General features: G+C 45.8%; 1 protein-coding gene across 8 annotated transcripts in view; it reads left to right on the forward strand.

Moving 5' to 3' along the window:
* The window catches only part of macf1a (microtubule actin crosslinking factor 1a), a 323,394-nt gene that overhangs the window by 250,291 nt on the left and 55,348 nt on the right, over positions 1–17,755 (forward strand). For all 8 annotated transcript variants that reach the window (XM_079258488.1, XM_079258491.1, XM_079258489.1 and 5 more), the window contains 3 exons: positions 1,677–1,883; positions 4,170–4,487; positions 4,566–4,748. In XM_079258488.1, coding sequence (XP_079114614.1) covers positions 1,677–1,883; positions 4,170–4,487; positions 4,566–4,748 — 708 coding nt within the window. The remainder of the gene's footprint in view (positions 1–1,676; positions 1,884–4,169; positions 4,488–4,565; positions 4,749–17,755) is intronic.

Genomic DNA, 17,755 nt, shown 5'->3' on the forward strand with positions numbered 1-17,755 from the left:
CCCTGACCTGAACCTAGACCTGAACCCAGACCTGAACCCAGACCTGAACCCAGACCTGAACCCAGAACCCTGACCTGAACCTAGACCTGAACCCCGACCTGAACCCAGACCTGAACCCAGAACCCTGACCTGAACCTAGACCTGAACCCAGACCTGAACCCAGAACCCTGACCTGAACCTAGACCTGAACCCCGACCTGAACCTAGACCTGAACCCCGACCTGAACCTAGACCTGAACCCCGACCTGAACCTAGACCTGAACCCAGACCTGAACCCAGAACCCAGACCTGAACCTAGACCTGAACCCAGAACCCTGACCTGAACCTAGACCTGAACCCCGACCTGAACCCAGACCTGAACCCCGACCTGAACCCCGACCTGAACCCCGACCTGAACCCAGACCGGAACCCAGACCGGAACCCAGACCTGAACCTAGACCTGAACCCAGACCTGAACCCCGACCTGAACCCAGACCGGAACCCCGACCTGAACCTAGACCTGAACCCAGACCTGAACCCCGACCTGAACCCAGACCTGAACCCAGACCTGAACCTAGACCTGAACCCAGACCTGAACCCAGACCTGAACCCCGACCTGAACCTAGACCTGAACCCAGACCTGAACCCCGACCTGAACCTAGACCTGAACCCCGACCTGAACCCAGACCTGAACCCAGAACCCCGACCTGAACCCAGACCTGAACCTAGACCTGAACCCAGAACCCTGACCTGAACCTAGACCTGAACCCAGAACCCTGACCTGAACCTAGACCTGAACCCAGAACCCTGACCTGAACCTAGACCTGAACCCAGAACCCTGACCTGAACCCAGACCTGAACCCCGACCTGAACCTAGACCTAAACCCAGACCTGAACCTAGACCTGAACCCTGACCTGAACCTAGACCTGAACCCAGACCTGAACCTAGACCTGAACCCCGACCTGAACCCCGACCTGAACCCTGACCTGAACCCAGACCTGAACCTAGACCTGAACCCAGACCTGAACCTAGACCTGAACCCAGACCTGAACCCAGACCTGAACCTAGACCTGAACAGGGTCGGTCTGGACCCATCAGACCACATGATGAGTCTGGAACAGGGTCGGTCTGGACCCATCAGACCACATGATGAGTCTGGAACAGGGTCGGTCTAGACCCATCAGACCACATGATGAGTCTGGAACAGGGTCGGTCTAGACCCATCAGACCACATGACCCTCTTCCAGCTCCAGACTCCAGTCTTTCTGCTGGTTCTGATCCATGGTTTTCTTCTGGTTCCACAGCTGTTGCCGTGGAAACGTTCTTACTTCCATGTTAAACATGGTCCTGAGTTGTTTTTCTTCCATCTGGTTTCTCCAAACGTCAAACTGGTCTCCATCATTCAGGATCACATTTCTTTGTAGGATGTTGGACGGTTCTGGACCCGGTTCCAGCAGGTTCTGAGTCTTCTTGGATGTTTTTTCTGCTTGATATCAATAATGTGACCCTTCTGAAACAAACATCTTCATATTGACCTCAGGATGTTTCTTCTGACACGAGCAGCTGCTCACCAACCTCATCGCTTCACGTGAACCAGCTTGTTGTTTTTATTTCTTCCCTTCCAGTGAAGGAATAAAAACACCAGCAGCTGCATGAAAACATCTGCTGCAACGTCCCTGTGCTCTTCTCCCGTTCAGGCATGCAGCGCTAAAAGCTTGGAGAGGTTGAGAAGTCAGCAGGAGAGCCTCAGGTCGCTGCAGCCTCAGGTGGTCTACCTCAGAGACCTGGCCCAGGGGCTGGTGCAGGACGCCCCCCAGACACCAGGAGGCGGCTCGGAGGGCGGGCGGAGACTGCAGAACCAGGCCAAAGACACAGAGAAGGAATACCAGGACGTCACCGACAAGGTGAGGACAAAGGTCCTGCGTCAGTTCCTACAGAAACTTGTCCCATATCGTCTTCTGTAAAAGCAGCTCTGGGTTTTCCAGACCTCTCTGTTCCACCTGGAGGCTTCTTTCTGGAAACTACCTTATAGAAATGGTTTTGAACATTTTTTTTAAAAAAGCAGGACAACCTTCTGGCTAGAACCTAAATATCGCAATAAAAAACACTAAAGAAACACCTGTTTCAGAAAACCTCTTGAATATCGCTAAAAAGTTTTTACACGCTCATGAGGTGGTTTTTCCACATTTTGATATAGAAATATAAAAGATTAATAAAAGAACTTGTATACTCGTCTCCTGATGTGACGTCAGGAATCATGTGGGCAGTTCATTTCCAGTAAAGACGGCACGGTACAGAAACACCATGCAGTTTCAAAATAACGAAGAAAGGGGTATCGGGGAGAAGAGGCTTCGGCAAAAAAGCTGTGGCTAAGGATAATTTAATCCCTTTGTTTGCAGGAATAACTTTTCCTTTGCCTGATATTCCCACAGCAGCCTCAGACGCAGCTCGAACTGACCCAAGTCAAAGCAACGCAGCTTTGTTTCTGTTTCATGTGAAAGTTCCTCTGATCGGCGGTTGTTGGGACACTTTTTTTCAACAAAAGGAATCTTTACAATTATTTTATCGTAGAATTTACCTGATAAATTGTTGAAATAAGTAATTGTGATGTTGTTGCTGCTGCTGGGAGAGGCTCCAGCTTCCTCGCAACCCTTCATTGGATGAAGCAGTTAGGATAATGAATGAATGAATGAATGTCCTCACTGCTGACCAGTGTTGGTCTCCACTCTCTCACTGTGATCTTAAGGTGCCTTTATCCTCCTTACGTACGTAAATATGGACGTCTGGCTCAAATGTCGTCATACGTCGCAGCTTTTATACGTACATGCATCTCCTACGTTGCCATGGTGATTAGTTCATTTCATCCAGTGCTGAGATCAGAGTTGACTTGTGTGTAGCTTTCATGCACTGCTAGAAAGTTGTTTATAATCATCTAAAAACACCATAATAAGACCAATAATAATAATAAAACTCAAAGATTTTTGCTGCTTTTTATTTGGCAGTTTTTGCGTCGTCTTCCTGTTCCTCTTCTTCTTCTCTGGTTCGTTCCTTTTGCTGGTTGTGTGTCAGATATACAACTCAGCACTGCCCCTGTGATTTCCGGTGGTATTGCACCATATTCTGTAACTAACAGACAAATTACACGTGTACCCGTCTTCTCTGTCCAGCATGTTTCATTCAGACTCGTGGTTTTTATATAAATACAAATATCAACCATCAAAGAGAAAGGAGCACCAGCTGTAACCATGATTGTTTTCCTCCGGTTCCAAACCTCCTCAGACTGTGAATCCACAGAAGAAGAGTGAATGTTTTGCGTGTACAGTTAACTAACTTTTTATCACTTTTCTCCAATATTTCCTCTGGAATGAAAGAGCTGCTTTAAATAGCATGATGTGTACCGGTATCTATTCTGATCCTCGCTGCACTTCAGACCTGAAGAAACGGTTCAAGCGAAGAATTTCCAGCTTTGTGTCGACACTCAGAGTTTGGCCCACATGTTGAAGCAGAGCAGATGTCGGGAAACAGCTGCAGCAGATGAACAGTTATGAATCAATGTAAGCTCAACAATTAAGTCATTGTGGATCGTAGACGATGTATTTATTCGCCGGGTAATTGAGTGCATCAGACTGAGGGAGAGCAGAACGGCGATTACTGTCAGCAGAGTTTGGCTGTTCACACTTACAGTCGTCATATATGGTCAGTATGAACATGAAACACAGAATCACTGAAATGTAAACCTGCAGCGTTGCATCCATATTCTGCCTGCAGCCTCCACACCTTCCTTTTATGGTGTTAACTGATGATCTGATGCACTTGCAGCTGAGAAAAGAGTCCAGTGTTGTAGAAAACGCCTTAATCTAACTTTACTGGATGTTTGTTCTGTTTGTTCACACAAACCTCCTCATCTGATTAATCCTGGTTTTCAGAAGGCTGCGATGCCTCCGTCATCTTTTTGTTTCTTTTTATTTTTAAAGCAGTTTATAACTCTGCTCATTTTAAAAAGATGTGATCAGATTCCTGGAAAATGTACTAATTCATGTATTTATTTGAAAGGGACTTATTGATTAAAGGAAGAAAGATGGGAAAAGATCCAAACTAAACTTTAGTCTGGATCAATCAGACGTAGCGTGACGCGTGAGCCGGCAGCTCGATGCCGTTTGAGCCTAACGGACTCTGTCCTCCTCCATCAGATCGAGCAGTGCTGCTCCTCTCTGGAGTCACGCTTGCAGGGCGTCGGCGAGGTCCAGGCTCACGTCCGGGACATCTTCTCCCGCCTTGCCGACCTGGACGATGAACTGGACTCCCTCAGTCCCGTAGGACGGGATGCGGACTCGCTGGCCTCGCAGGCCGACGCCGTGAAGAGCTTCCTGTCCCGCCTCTCCAACCTGCGGACTGAGCTGGAGGGACACGCGGCAGAGTGCACCAGCATGCTGCGGCGAGAAGGCTCCTCGCCCGACCTGCTGGCTCTGCGGCGGGAGACGGAGGCTTTGAGCCGCCAGGCCGGCAAGGTGAGTGGCGAGGAAGGCGGGGAGGACTGGCCGCCGTGCTGCGGTTTGGTTTCTCTGACAGCTCGGTGTTTTCTCCAGCTGAGCGAGCGCGGCCAGGCCAGGCTGGATCAGATCGAGGACGCCGCCGACCGCGTGCGGGACTTCTACCGGCTGGTGGCGGAGCTGCAAGGCATGCTGGGAAGAGCCGAAGAGGGGCTGAACGCGCAGAGCGTGGTCGGCACGGAGGTGGAGATGATCAAACAGCAGCTGCAGGAGTTCAAGGTAAGACGCTGCTTGTTGAGACGAGTGTGTGTGTTTGGTTGGAGCTTCGCATGATCACACATCTACACCGTCTGCGATTGGCTGAGGCCGTCAGAAGGACAAAAATCCTAAAAAAAAAAAGACCCAAAATAACTGTGATGCGTGTTTGTCTGTCCTCTCCCGTCACGCTGCTGGCGGTAATTTGCACACGTAAAGAGAAAATGTTCGGTGAAACACGAGCTTCGCTTCACAGAGCTGCTCTTTGTGGGACATGAATAGTGACATTCAATATTTGTGTCGCCTCTGTGGAGGTCTGGTCTGTCTTCTCCCGTCTGGCTCATACCTCCAGAGGCCAGGAGGTAAGGCTGCGTGTGTGTGTGTGTGTGTGTGTGAGGGGCTCCTGTTGTGAGGCGGAGATCGGTTGAGTCACACAGCTCTTTACAAGGCCTGGCAGACCACTGAATCACCTCCTTTGAAACATCGTCATCGCTGAATTTCACGTACATCTCTTCCTCTTCGTCATCCTCAGGCTCCGCCCCGACTAGGGGTGGGAAAATCGAATCAAAAATCGGGATTTTTTTTGCTTCAGAATTTTACATTTTTTTGTAAATTAATTGTTTTGGGGTTTTTTTTTTTCAAATAAATAAAAAGAATCCATTATAAAATTTTTGTAATTTTAATTGTTTTTATTGATCTTTTAACTCGTCTTCTTGAGCGTTATCGCAGCAGAATGATGCTCTGACTTCTCCTCCTAATTGAAATCAAGAAAAATGACAAACAAAAACAAAGTTTTATACATTTATTTTGTTTTTAATTGACAAAAATCAGCTATCTTGTAGAATTGTGAGAATTGCAATTTAAATCGGATTAACACCCAAAAGATCGGAATTGAATCGGGACAAAAGCGTATCGTCACAGTGTCCCTTCGCTGCCGGTTCTCGTGGTTCAGACCAACTTGGTGTTGTAAAATAACGGAGAACGTTTTTCCTGCTTTGACCTCAAACGGCACAAGATGTCGTATTATGACGCGTTACGGAGCTAGCTTAGCTTCTGCACCAACAGAACTAAAAATGCTGCTTTCACTTCTCAGAAATACGAACCATCTTTAAAGCTAAAGTCTGAGACTCTGACAGGACGACTGATTTACTTTCAGAGGTGAAATGAAATGAATTCTAACCAGAGGAAGATAAATGAACAAGTAGCCACAAGCTAACGATGAAAGATGACTTTTTTTTTTTGTTTGTTTTTTAAAACATTATTACAGGGGTTAGTTTTTACAAAATGTAATCATGAAGATGATTGGATGAAAGGAACAACAACAAAGAAATTAAACAATACAAGGAGAATCAACCAGTTGTACAGTTTGCACAGATGTAAAGTTTAGCATGTTTTAGGTTCAGTTTTTGGATCACATGGAAAGATTACTTTATTTGCAGTGATGTACAAATGTCCCATTTAAGGCTACAAATGATTATATCTGCTGTAACCTGTTTTATTCTGCCTCATTCCAACGTTAAACCCCCCCGCAGGATCGTTTCCCCCCCCTAAACCAGGGGCAGCCGCATGCAGCGCAGTCTGATGAGTCAGACTCGTAAAATAACTTTATTTAAAAACAACCAAGGCGCTGAACTCTGAAACTGGTTGGGAAGTGGCCTTTGTAGCAGAGTTTAGAAGAAAAGCAGTGAAAACTGGTTTTACATGAATCCAGGAGAAAGAAAAGTGTTTGCAGGACTGGACGTGGACAGAAAGCACAGATGTGGTGCAGAGTAGCTGTTTGGACTCCTCTTCTCTCTTCTTCTTCTTCTTGTTGTTGTTGTTGTTGTGGGCGTACGTTGGCGTTAATCTCATGGTCCCGCTCTGGTGCTGGTGTCGGGACACGGACCAGTTCAGTCTCTTAAAGAGCACATTTCATTGCAGTGACGTAATATCCCGTCCGCAGCTGTGGGAGTTTCAGGAATCCGTTGGCAGCGGATGACGAGGCCACGTTTCGTTGATGAGTCACCTGATGCGAGCGCTAATCACGTCCATGCATCTAAAAGCAAAGAGCTGCAGCGCCATCAGCTCCACTCTGGGTGGGAGGATGAAGAAACACTTTCCCTGCTGGTCTTCATCTTCACTCTTTCTTCTTCTCCCCTTTTCATCCCTCTTAATTTGATTATTTGGGTATTTATTGACTCTTCGCCGGCCTCTTGGCCTGCTGACCTTTCTTTGTGCCGGTTTTATTTTATCCCTCCACATGTTTCTGGGTGTTTCTCTCTCCTTCCCCCCTCGCTGGGCTCCTAATGAGAGCAAAATCTGGAGAAATGTGTGGCAGAGAACAAACAGATGGAGGAGATGAAGAAGAAGAGCGATGAAAAGATAAATGGGAATCACTTGAAAAGCAAAGCGGCAGAGAAGCAGTTTTAATGGCTTCTCCTGGTATTTATTCATGCCAGTGAGCAGATTTACAGGTGTCCCAGTCTTTCTACTGACTGGGTTTGTAGGAATATGTGGGATATGTTACATTTCAGGGAATATATCATGATTGTTTTGATGGATGAATCGGTAAATGTGTGAAATGGTGGCGTCTGTTCTCTAAAAACAAGAAGGATTCACCCGACCAGGAGCTGAAACAAGTAATATCTTATTTTCATCATTTTCATTAGCATAACCAAGTTGACGTTTAGATAAAATGTGATTTTTATGTAGTTTTACTATGATGAAAACATCCATTCTGGTATTTTGTTACATATCTGCCATAAATGCCAAAAAATTTAAACACTGCAACTCTTAATTGCCAAAAATTAACACATTAAAATTCCATTTTCCATTAGTGTATCTATTTTACTTTGCTTTTAATTCAATGCAGCTCTGTTTGAGCATAAAAATTTGAAATATATATATATATTTTTTTTTACATGAAGTCTTTATTTGGGTCTCTAACAAAATGTAACAAAGAACAAACACATTTTTCGGCTATATTTACCATAAATTATAATATTGGCTTCTTCTGCTTCCTGGTATGTAGTAGAGAACATAAAGTTTCAGATTGTGTTTAACAAGTTTTTACCATAGTGATGCAAAATGTCCCAAAAACTGTATCAAACATGTCACATTAGACATATAGGATTAAACGCTGATGTGATCTGATACGATTACAGTTTTATAACCGCTGCATCATCTGATGAAATCATCCATCATGCAATTTAATGTATCACATTAAAAGTTGTCTACAAAATGTTACAAAATGTGAAAAGTAGTTAAATCTGAAGCCCAAATGTTAAATTTATCAACACTATTCAGACTCCTGCTGTTCTGTTGCTTAAAAATGTTAAATTTAGCATTAGCATGAGGGTTTCACTGAAAGGATGGACATAAAAGATGGACGGAGCCTCTGTGACGTCATGTGTAGGTTCACCGGAAAATACAAATATGGGCAAAGAGGTGGAGCTGAGAGGGGGGCTGTGAGCGTCATGGTGGATGATTGACATCGAGCGAACTCCGAGCTTTCTGTAGCTAAAAGCTAACCCAGAACTAACAGGAGCTAACCAGCTGAATAAGGTAAGCGGGCTAAAAACCGCGGTTGTTCTACATTCTTCTGACTTGAAGATTGCTTACCTGTCAATCAAAAGGACACGCCCCTAAATATGCCGAATTTTGATATTAAATTACTTTTAAATGGGTGAGTTAGAAAAAAATTTCACCCCCCCCCCCCCCCCACAGTTGTCATGAAGGTAAACCTGACCTATTAAAACTAAAATGGATTTTTGAACTGGGCTGTAAACATGTTTATTCCTGCTGTGAAGTTGGTCTTTTTAACATGGGAGTCTATGGGGATTCGCTGTGTTTTGCAGCCTAGTGGATGAAGGGGGAACTGCAGTTTTATGCACTTTTAACTGCCGGAGGTTGCCGCTTGGTCCCACTAGCTAGCTAACCCGCAAGATTCATCAACATGACTCTCAGACTTTAGTCCTGCGATGTTTGCAGCATGTTTTACAGCTTATAATAATGTAATTAAACAGTAAAAAGCTCCACCTGGTGGTAAAATGACAGTATTACAGTAAAATGTCTCGTCTTGTGGCTAAGTTGAAGTGCTAATTAGTAGGTACTAACACATTATAACACAGCAGCGTGCTAGTGTTGCCATTGTGAGCTTCTGGAGCTTCAGAAATTAGTGTTCATATTTAGTATGAACTAAATTACCTTCTTATAGTTATTAGCATGGCTTTAGCTTTGTTAGTTATTACACTTATATGTGCTATTTTCCTTTAAAAAGCAGAATTGCTCAGTTGTCTTTAGACAATTTAGTGTAAATGTATTTTGTGTAGATTTTATTTCTGATTGTGTGTTTTCTTCATGGTTAAAACTGACAGACGTCCAGACAGGCTGGGGGGTGAAATCTGGTGCAGAATGTATAAAACTGTAGCTGCTGTCTGCAGGGTTTGTAGAGCATGGAGAACTGGTCTGTCATTCTGTCTGGAGGAACGCTGGGGGGGTTAGGAAGTCATTGGTGAGAGGAGAACTGGGGAGGAAGGGGTATTGTTAGGAATGAAGAAACTGTGGAGCAAAGAGCTGGGTGGGAAAATAACGGGACATTTCTGTGTATTACGGCTCCATCATATCGACTCCATCCTGCTTGAAGCCTAGAGAGGGATAAAAAGATGTGAAATCCTCTCGTCCACCCTTTGAAGCCCCTCTCCTCTTTGTCTGAAGCTTTCCCCCCGTCTGGTTCTCTGTAACTGATCCAGCTCGGCTCATTTCAAACCTAAACATGTCTGTCTGGCTCCAGAGCGGACCGGGCCACCCCTTCCTTTCCTTCGCCTGCATCCCCTCCCCCCACAAGACCCCATTTCCAATCCAGAGAGATGATGTCATGCCGATGCTTAAAAAGACGAGGGGCTCTGGATGAGGTGTGTGTTGGTGGGGTGTGGATGGAGGCCAGTCAGGGTATGCGGGGTCGTGGGAGTGGGCGGCGGTGTCGTCTGATTATGGTTTAAACTTCCTAGCAGTGATCTCAGACAGACGCGACGCAAACTAGTCGTCTCTTCATTAGAAATCCTTCCAGAGTGAAATAAGTGGCGAAGAAGCCAATATAAAATACGCCGAAGCCACGTTTAAGCTGAAGGACCTTATTGATCATGATTCTGTTGTAAAAGCCAGGATATCCTTGCATGCACCAGGGTTCTGGCCATGTGTGTACAGCTGCGTCTGGTTTTTCTCACCGTGTTACCTTTACCAGCAGAGAGCGTTCTCCAAGCTGGGAGACGTTTCCACTGGTTTCTGTCAGAAATAGAAAAAAAAAAAAAAACAAGACTTCTTCCAGATGCAGTCAAGTCAGAGACTGATTGAACGTCTGTATAACAGGACTGTAGGTTCAGCCGTCTGAACAGGTTTTACTGTTTGCAGTCTCTTTACTGCACAAACATTGTTTATATTCATTATGTTTTCAACTTTATTGTTTTTTATTGGGTGTTAAATGGATTATTTACAGCCTCAAACATGCATTTCATTATCATCTTGTGTGTTAATGTGACAAAAGAAAAACTTGAACTATTTTTTTAAATAACTTAGTTTCTATACTAGAGATGTATGAGATATCAGCACTAATATAAATAAATATTAGTCTTTTTTTACATTTCTGTTTTAGTGAGTAAAACTGAAAGGATGTTAACAGCCTATGTTTATTTTCAGCTGTTTGTGTATGTGTGTCAGGACATGGAGGGGTCCGTGCGGTATTTGTTTACTCATGTGACATGATAGCGATGCAGCGCAGCATTGTAGGGTGTCAGGGATGTGGTCATTTTTCACGCTGCCAAAAAAAAAATACTCCAAAAGTTTTGTGCAATACTTGCAAAGTCGAATTAATGCAAAGAGGATGCAACATTAACTCGTTCAATACCACCAACCTGATAAGTCCTCAGAAAAACCATCCAAAGGTCCACAAACAATGGAGGGAAGCTAATGATGCTAACCTTTGCTTATATCAACGTTAGCATTTTGTGGTGGGAAGCTAATGATGCTAACGTTAGCTTATATCAATGTTAGCATTTTGTGGTAGGAACTTAATGATGCTAACGTTAACTTATATCTATGTTAGCATTTTGTGGTGGGAAGCTTATAATGCTAACGTTAGCTTATATCAATGTTAGCATTTTGTGGTGGGAAGCTAATGATGCTGACATTAGCTTATGTCAACGTTAGCATTTTGTGGCAGGAAATTAATGATGCAAACATTAGCTTATGTCAATGTTAGCATTTTGTGGCGGGAAGCTATTAATGCTAACGTTAGCTTACGTCAACGTTAGCAGTTTGTACACAGTTTGATCAGATTGACCTTTAACCTTTTGTGTTGTTTGTTGTTTGCCGCTTGGACACTTTAAGAGAACGGACATCCTGTAAGTGTCTGGGCCTGTTAGCAACTTTTAGCTTCCTGCTTTACTGCTGCGTTTCTGTTAATTAATTATCATGATAAGCTTTTTAACACTGACGAATCTTGTTGAATCGAATTGCATCGATTAAATGGTGAATCAGCTTAGTCCTAGTTTTTGACCAAGTCAACCAAGTTGGTGTGGTTTGTCTTTATTTTAAGGTAAACAGGACCATTAGCTGGGAGGCTTTCTGCAGACATGCTGCTGCAGCTTCACTTATTTCTTCCGTAAAATAAAAGCTAATTAGCTTAGAAAAGCTAATTCTCAGTTAATTCCTTCAGGAAAGATGTTGCTCTGCTCCAAACTGGCTTCTTCAACCCTTTTCCTGATGGGTTTTATACAACAAACGGCCTGGTTCATCAGGTGATGAAGATGTTTCCCAGGATTAAAGTGCATTCTTTACCTCCATACGTGGAGATGTCCATCAAGTTTCCCACTAGAAGCTTTGCTATTCATCATGTACATGTTTATACTCGACCATCCTGTCTGCACATATATGCTACTGTGGAATCTGTGTTTGTATTTAGGACTGATGAGAGGTGTGTATGTGTGTGTGTGTGTGTGTGTGTGTGTGTGTGTGTGTGAGCGCTCTTCATCAGAGGATGCTTCTAATTCCAGTCTTTTTCGGGTCGCAACCGGAATCCCAGCTGTCTCCTTGCCCCACCCTCGCACACATTAAGGCGTGGCGTCAACATCCCTCCGCATGCCGCTGGCTTCCCTGCGTCTCTAAACAGCTGACAGTCTCTGGGTGGGATGGGGGGGGGGGGGGGGGGGGCGTGCGTGCTGGTGTTGCAGCAGAGGGGCGTTACGGGGCTTTAAACCCGTCGCTGCAGATGCACATTCCTGGGTAGGGCTGCTTAGTCTGGGTGACAGCAGTAACCGGAGCCGTACGTGTGCATTTGTGTCTCATTTTGCACACGTGTGTAAAAAAAAATTGCTGGCCTAAATCATGCCTGCGCGCCTCCCCTGTCTGCACCCGCTGCATCCCCTTTCACCTCCTCTCCACTGTATTTTCCCTGCTCAGTCTCTCCTGTCCACCAGGTTTGGGTCCTCTGAGGATCTGCGAGCTCGTGACTCGCGGTCCTTTCCCACACCGGCTGTGTCAGCAGCTCGAAGTGGAGCCAAACTGGGGCAGCTGCTGGTTTTTTGTCTTTGGGCTCCTGCTGTGAAGCCGAATCGTGTCCTAATTTCACCTGAAACTCTGCTTACAGTCTAATTAGCATTTAGTATGTTTAGTATTTCACTCCCACATGGAACGGCATCTTTTTCCCCCTAAAAATCCAAATCTGTTGGTGGTTTTCTGACTTCATACATCGTTTTACTCAGTTTATCACATGAAGCGTCCACCCTGAGGTTATATAAATACCTCAGACCTACATGTTGAAGCTGACCGACGGAACGTACGAAGCTGAAATCAGGCTTGATGTGACGTGTCCCAGCATGGCTGCTTTCAGCCTCACTCTGCTTCAGATAATTCAGACTCAGAGATGGCATGCAGGCCGAGGAGTTCAGTGTGTCAGAACCCGGTGACCCGCCCACAACTGCGGCTAATCCAAGTCATCCGTCATCCGCATGAAAGCTGTGTTTACAGACCGCGTTCTGCCTCCATGTCTGCATGAGAGTTCATGAGTTTACGTCTCTGAAAGGCTGATTGGATCACGCTAACATGATTTCACTAATCGTATAACCTGGTCGCTTCTCCTGGACGTTAATCTAACACACACACACACACACACACATTTTTACCCTCATATTTCAGTGCAACTGTGACTGATGGAGGAAGTAACTGTCCTCTGAGTCGCGTTTTGTGGTCTAAATATGTCTGTGACGTGTGAGTCAACGTGTGTGTGTGTGTGTGTGTGTGTGTGTGTGTGTGTGTGTGTGTGTGTGTGTGTGCCTCTGTATTGTCTCAGCTGTTGTGAATTAGGAAGGCATGCCACGACTCAGCCCAGCGTTTTCACCCTCTCGCTTCACTCTTTTCTCTCAGTTTGGGAAAATTTCACAACGCCACAGAAATCAGGACAGAAGTTTAAAGTCGTCCAACAAAACGTAAAGAGAAGAGGATTCTGGTTCAGGCGGTTAGGAATGAAGACAGACGGAGAAATGAGCTTTAAGCTTTTATTTTCTCTTTACGCTGTGAGAGAGACGACTTCTGGTCATCATAAACTGCTCCAGAACAATCGTACTGAAGCCTTTGTTGCCAAAGAAAGAGAAAAACCCGTCCATACTGGTGAAAAGTTGTGGAACGTTGTCATTACTTCTGTTTTTTTACTGAAATCTGGGCAGTTCTGAGCCTCATTTCACTCTGAAATAAAAGCATGAAAAAACAAGCCGTTGAAGTAAATAAAGATCTTGTTCCAACCGACATGTTTCAGCATTAATCTGACCGAGGTGTGAAGCAGCAGGAAACACCTGAAGCCTGCAGCACGGTGGCCTCTAAGGACCGAATCAGGCACTGCAGTCGTAGCCTCTGGATGAAGGAGCGCTGGCGTCAGCAGGCGTGATGTTTCCATGTGCGGCACAGGGAGGGGGGGCGGTGGAGGAAACCTGGTTGGATTGGCTGGTGGCAGGTTTCCGACATGTTATGTGGGCAAACGGAAGTAAGAAGAGCTTTGGTTCTGGTCTGGGACGGTACGGATCGTCACAGCCGACGTTTCGTGTTTCGTTTCGTCTTCAGGTGTGAAAAAGAACAAATGAAAGTTTAAAGCTCTTCTAAAAAACCCACCTGCTTCCACTCGTATTTTACCCAGAATGAGTTGCTTTTATTGTTTTTATTTGTTTCATTGTTTTATATTTTATAGTTTTAAATTTGACTGTTTTATATTTTATTATGTTAATTATGTTTCGTTATGTTAATTATGTTTCATTATTTTAATTATGTTTAGCACTTTGTTCAGCAGAGTGCTTTATAAATAAAGTTGGATTGGAGTAGAAGAAGGCCCATGTGACACGTGATGCCTCCCAGCTCTGGATGAAAACCGTGTTTATCTCCCAGCATGCACCATGACGTTCGTACGGCGCGTCTAACGTTCAACCAGAGGCCAGGAGTCGCCCTGCCTGGCTGTCTGAGTCAGATTCTGGAGAGGAATCTGACTCTGCCTGCGGTCTGCAGGCAGCGAATCGGTCTCCATCATGCTGGCTGGTGTTGCTTCTGGACCTCGGTCTGGTCCCACTCTGCACGGTTACCGTTGTTGTTCCTGTTAAACGGATCAATCACTTCGGTGATTGCCGACGCCGCGCTGCATCCAGCTGCTGATTTACAGAAGCATTTACTGAATATTAAGTGTCTGGGTCGATGACGGGTGTGGAGCTGCTGTGTAGGATCCCTGTGGGGGGGGGAGGAGGACGTGGGAAAACAGGGAGGTGACCTGTGGAGCTGACAGGAGTTGTTGATGTTTGCACCTCTCAGAGAAACGAGGCTCGTTTTTACCACCGGAACGAGTCGACTGGTGCAGAGAAGTTTTTATTACACATCTTGTAGCGTGAAAACACACTATTTATTCGCCAACAATGCCGATGAATTTGTCATTTACCTGCACACGCACACACACACACACACACACACACACACCCAATCAGCTGCAAAATCTGCAAAGTCTGAAGCTGGCGTTGTGCCGGGCGCTGCTGCGTGGATGACTGACAGGTGTTTATTGCCGATACGAGCACAGCGGTGGAGGCAGCAGCCTTTGTGTGTGTGTGTGTGTGTGTGTGTGTGTGTGTGTGTGTGTGTGTGTGTTCTGGGTCCAGGTCTCTTTGTCTTTCTGTCTCTGAGAACAATAAATGCTTTCACACACACCAGCAGGTGAAAAGCTCTGCTGGTTAATATAAAACTACCCCTGAGAGGTGGAAAAAAGGAGGGTGTGTGAGGACAGACAGAGGATGGCAGCTCCCCCCCGCTGCCGGGTTACCATGGAGGGGGGGGGGGGGGGGGTGGACGATTGGAAAACAAGATGGCATGGCAGCATTTTTTTTCTTTTTTTTAAGATCTGGATTATAGATTCACTCTACTGTGGGACGAAACAAAGTTAATTTTCCCTTCAACAGGTACCCCCCTGTTGAAGGGGGGTGAAGGAGTCGACTCCATGTATCCGTCGTCAATAAGCCAAATATTTCTTTTTTTTTTTAATTTAAAAAAAAAAGAGCCAGATGTTTTTTAAATGTATTTATTTTATTTTTTTTATTTTTATTGTTATTTTGCTTAATTAAAAAAAGATTTTTTTTAAAAAAATATGAACCAGATATTTTTTATTCATTTTATTTTTATTTATTTATTTATTTTTTTATTTAATTTTATTTTTCTAATTTGGAAAAAAAAAAAAAAAAAAAATGAGCCAGATATTTTTCTAGTTCTCTGCCCCCCCCCCCCCCCCCCCCCCCCCCACATCTATGAGCACTTGAACCATGCGGCCCCTGCAGGGAGGATCGTCAGTTATCCGCGGGTCACGCGAGAGTTTGCGAGCTCTGCATGCGTGTGTGGGTGTGTGTAGCAAGCCGGTGACAAACCCCTTTTGTTTCTATGAAGACATTTGCCGCGGACGCGGGAGTGACAGCTGCAGCGCACCAGACGGGGGGGGGGGGGGGGGGGGGTAAAAAGAAAGAGTGGAGTATTTAGCATGTTTGTCATGCAGGCCACGAGTTGCTCCGTGCAACAGTTGAGAGAGAGAGAATGGTGGAAATGTGCAGAGAGGCACAGAGAGATGAGCTTTAAACAGAGAGGAGGAGGAGGAGCAGGCGGAGCAGGAGCAGGAGGAGGAGGAGCAGGAGGAACTAAACTGACCCTGACATGTCTGTAACTCTGGATAAGAAGAATGAAAACAAAGTGGTGTAAAGTTCCCTGCAGGTTGCCATGTTTGCCGGTATCCCCCTTCATGGCGCACCTCCTCCTCCTCCTCCTCCTCCTCCTCCTCTCCTGGTTTTTGCATTTGGCCCCTTTTCCTGTCGACACCCCCCCACCCAGATGCTCCTCAGCCGGGTTGGGTTTCAGGAAAAGGCACAGGCGGACCCTGTGACTTTTCTCTTCCATGTTTGTTTTGTTGTCGTGTAGAAAAAACTTTTCCTGAAAACTCTGACTTGGAGGAAACATTGGAGCGGAAACTTCCTCGTCTCCTCGTCTCCTCACCGCCTGGACTGTTGCTTCAGGGCAACAAAAAGACGGCTTGTTGCTGATAAGCCTCGGCTAACGGTCCCACCCCCTCCCTGCCTACCTCAGAGCCTCCCTGCTCTCTTTTCCTTCGGCTCCGTGTCATTCTGCTCTTTGCGGACAGCGTTTTTGTCCTCCAGAGGGGAGGAGGAGGTTTTCCTCCACAGTATTAAGAGTGGATTACAAAGCTGCGATGAATGTAGCATCTCACATGGCTAGCCTCCTTCTCTTTTCCTCTCACAATGCCAGATCTGGCTTCTTTGGCCGGATTAGTTAATGAGATACTTTGTCATCTGCAGGCTGCCTGAAGCGCCCCCCCATCTGGGGGAAATTATCAGATATGAAAGCATTTTAACACTCAGCGTGGAGTAATTGGCTGCACATGTTTGTTAATGTGCAAAATCCTCCCTTTTTCTCTGGCTCCACGCCTCCTCTTCGCACCCTGCCACTCTCTCTCTCTCTCTCTCTCTCTCTCTCTCTCTCTCTCTCGCTCTCTGCCGCCCGCCGTCATTTTTTTGCCTTTTGGTCGGGAGTGGGGGGAGAGGAAGCCAGCGTGATCGGAGCACTTCCTGTGTTTTAATACCAGTGCAGGAAACAGAACAAACGGAGCTGAATTCAAACACAAACAGCAAGCGAGCAAAAGGGGAGGGAGGTCGGGAGAGGGGAGGCGAGGGGGGGGAGCAGCAAGAGAGCGAGAGTGAGAGGAAAAGAGGGAGATTTTTTTTAGCAGCTGCAAACCATTTCAGCTGTGTAGCGGCAGAGACGAGGAGAGAAGGAGGAAACAAAGCTTGTTTTGGGAGAGAAGAGCCGGGATAGCGTCTCAGCGGCGAGTCGGGAGCAGAAAGAGCTGGAAAGACGGATCGAAAGGGAAAGCTGGGATTGTCTGCGCGGGGTGAGACCCTTCCTGCAAGGCTTGGACTAGAGCTGGAGGGGCTGTCTGGGACTTTGCCCTCTGGAAATAGTCCCACGACTCGCTGCTCTCGCCTTCCTGCTTGCCTGGCTGGTCCTGGACCACAACCCCCTCCTCTCTCCTTTTATATTTGTTCTTCTATGTACCCCCTGATGCCCTCTTCAGCCTCGCCCCCTCTACGAGCCAGCCTGCTCTGGATCAACTGTACCACCTCTCCTCTGGAGCTGTGGAGAAGAGAGGAGTGAAAGATAAAAGCAAGGACTGGAGGCATTGATGGGGATTGTTCCCTGTCTTTGTTCTGGATTTAGCCTTTTATTTTTCTTCTTTTCTGAAACCACCGGACTGCTGCGTGACCGCTGGATGTGTCGGATGAAACCGAAGAAAAACTGCAGACTGCGTGAACTTTCAACCAACCACAGACGGCAGTGACTCGCTAAAGGAATTCCCTTTGCCATAAATCTCTTGGGGGTTTTTTTGACTCGCAGGAAGCTCTGAGAGTTAAATATTTTCTTTACTTTTGCCCTTTATTTTACTGCAAGGAAGGTTTTTAACAAAGGAACACAAAAGTACC

The sequence above is a fragment of the Telmatherina bonti genome (assembly GCF_933228915.1).
Source record: "Telmatherina bonti genome assembly, chromosome: 19".
Lineage (NCBI taxonomy): Eukaryota > Metazoa > Chordata > Actinopteri > Atheriniformes > Telmatherinidae > Telmatherina > Telmatherina bonti.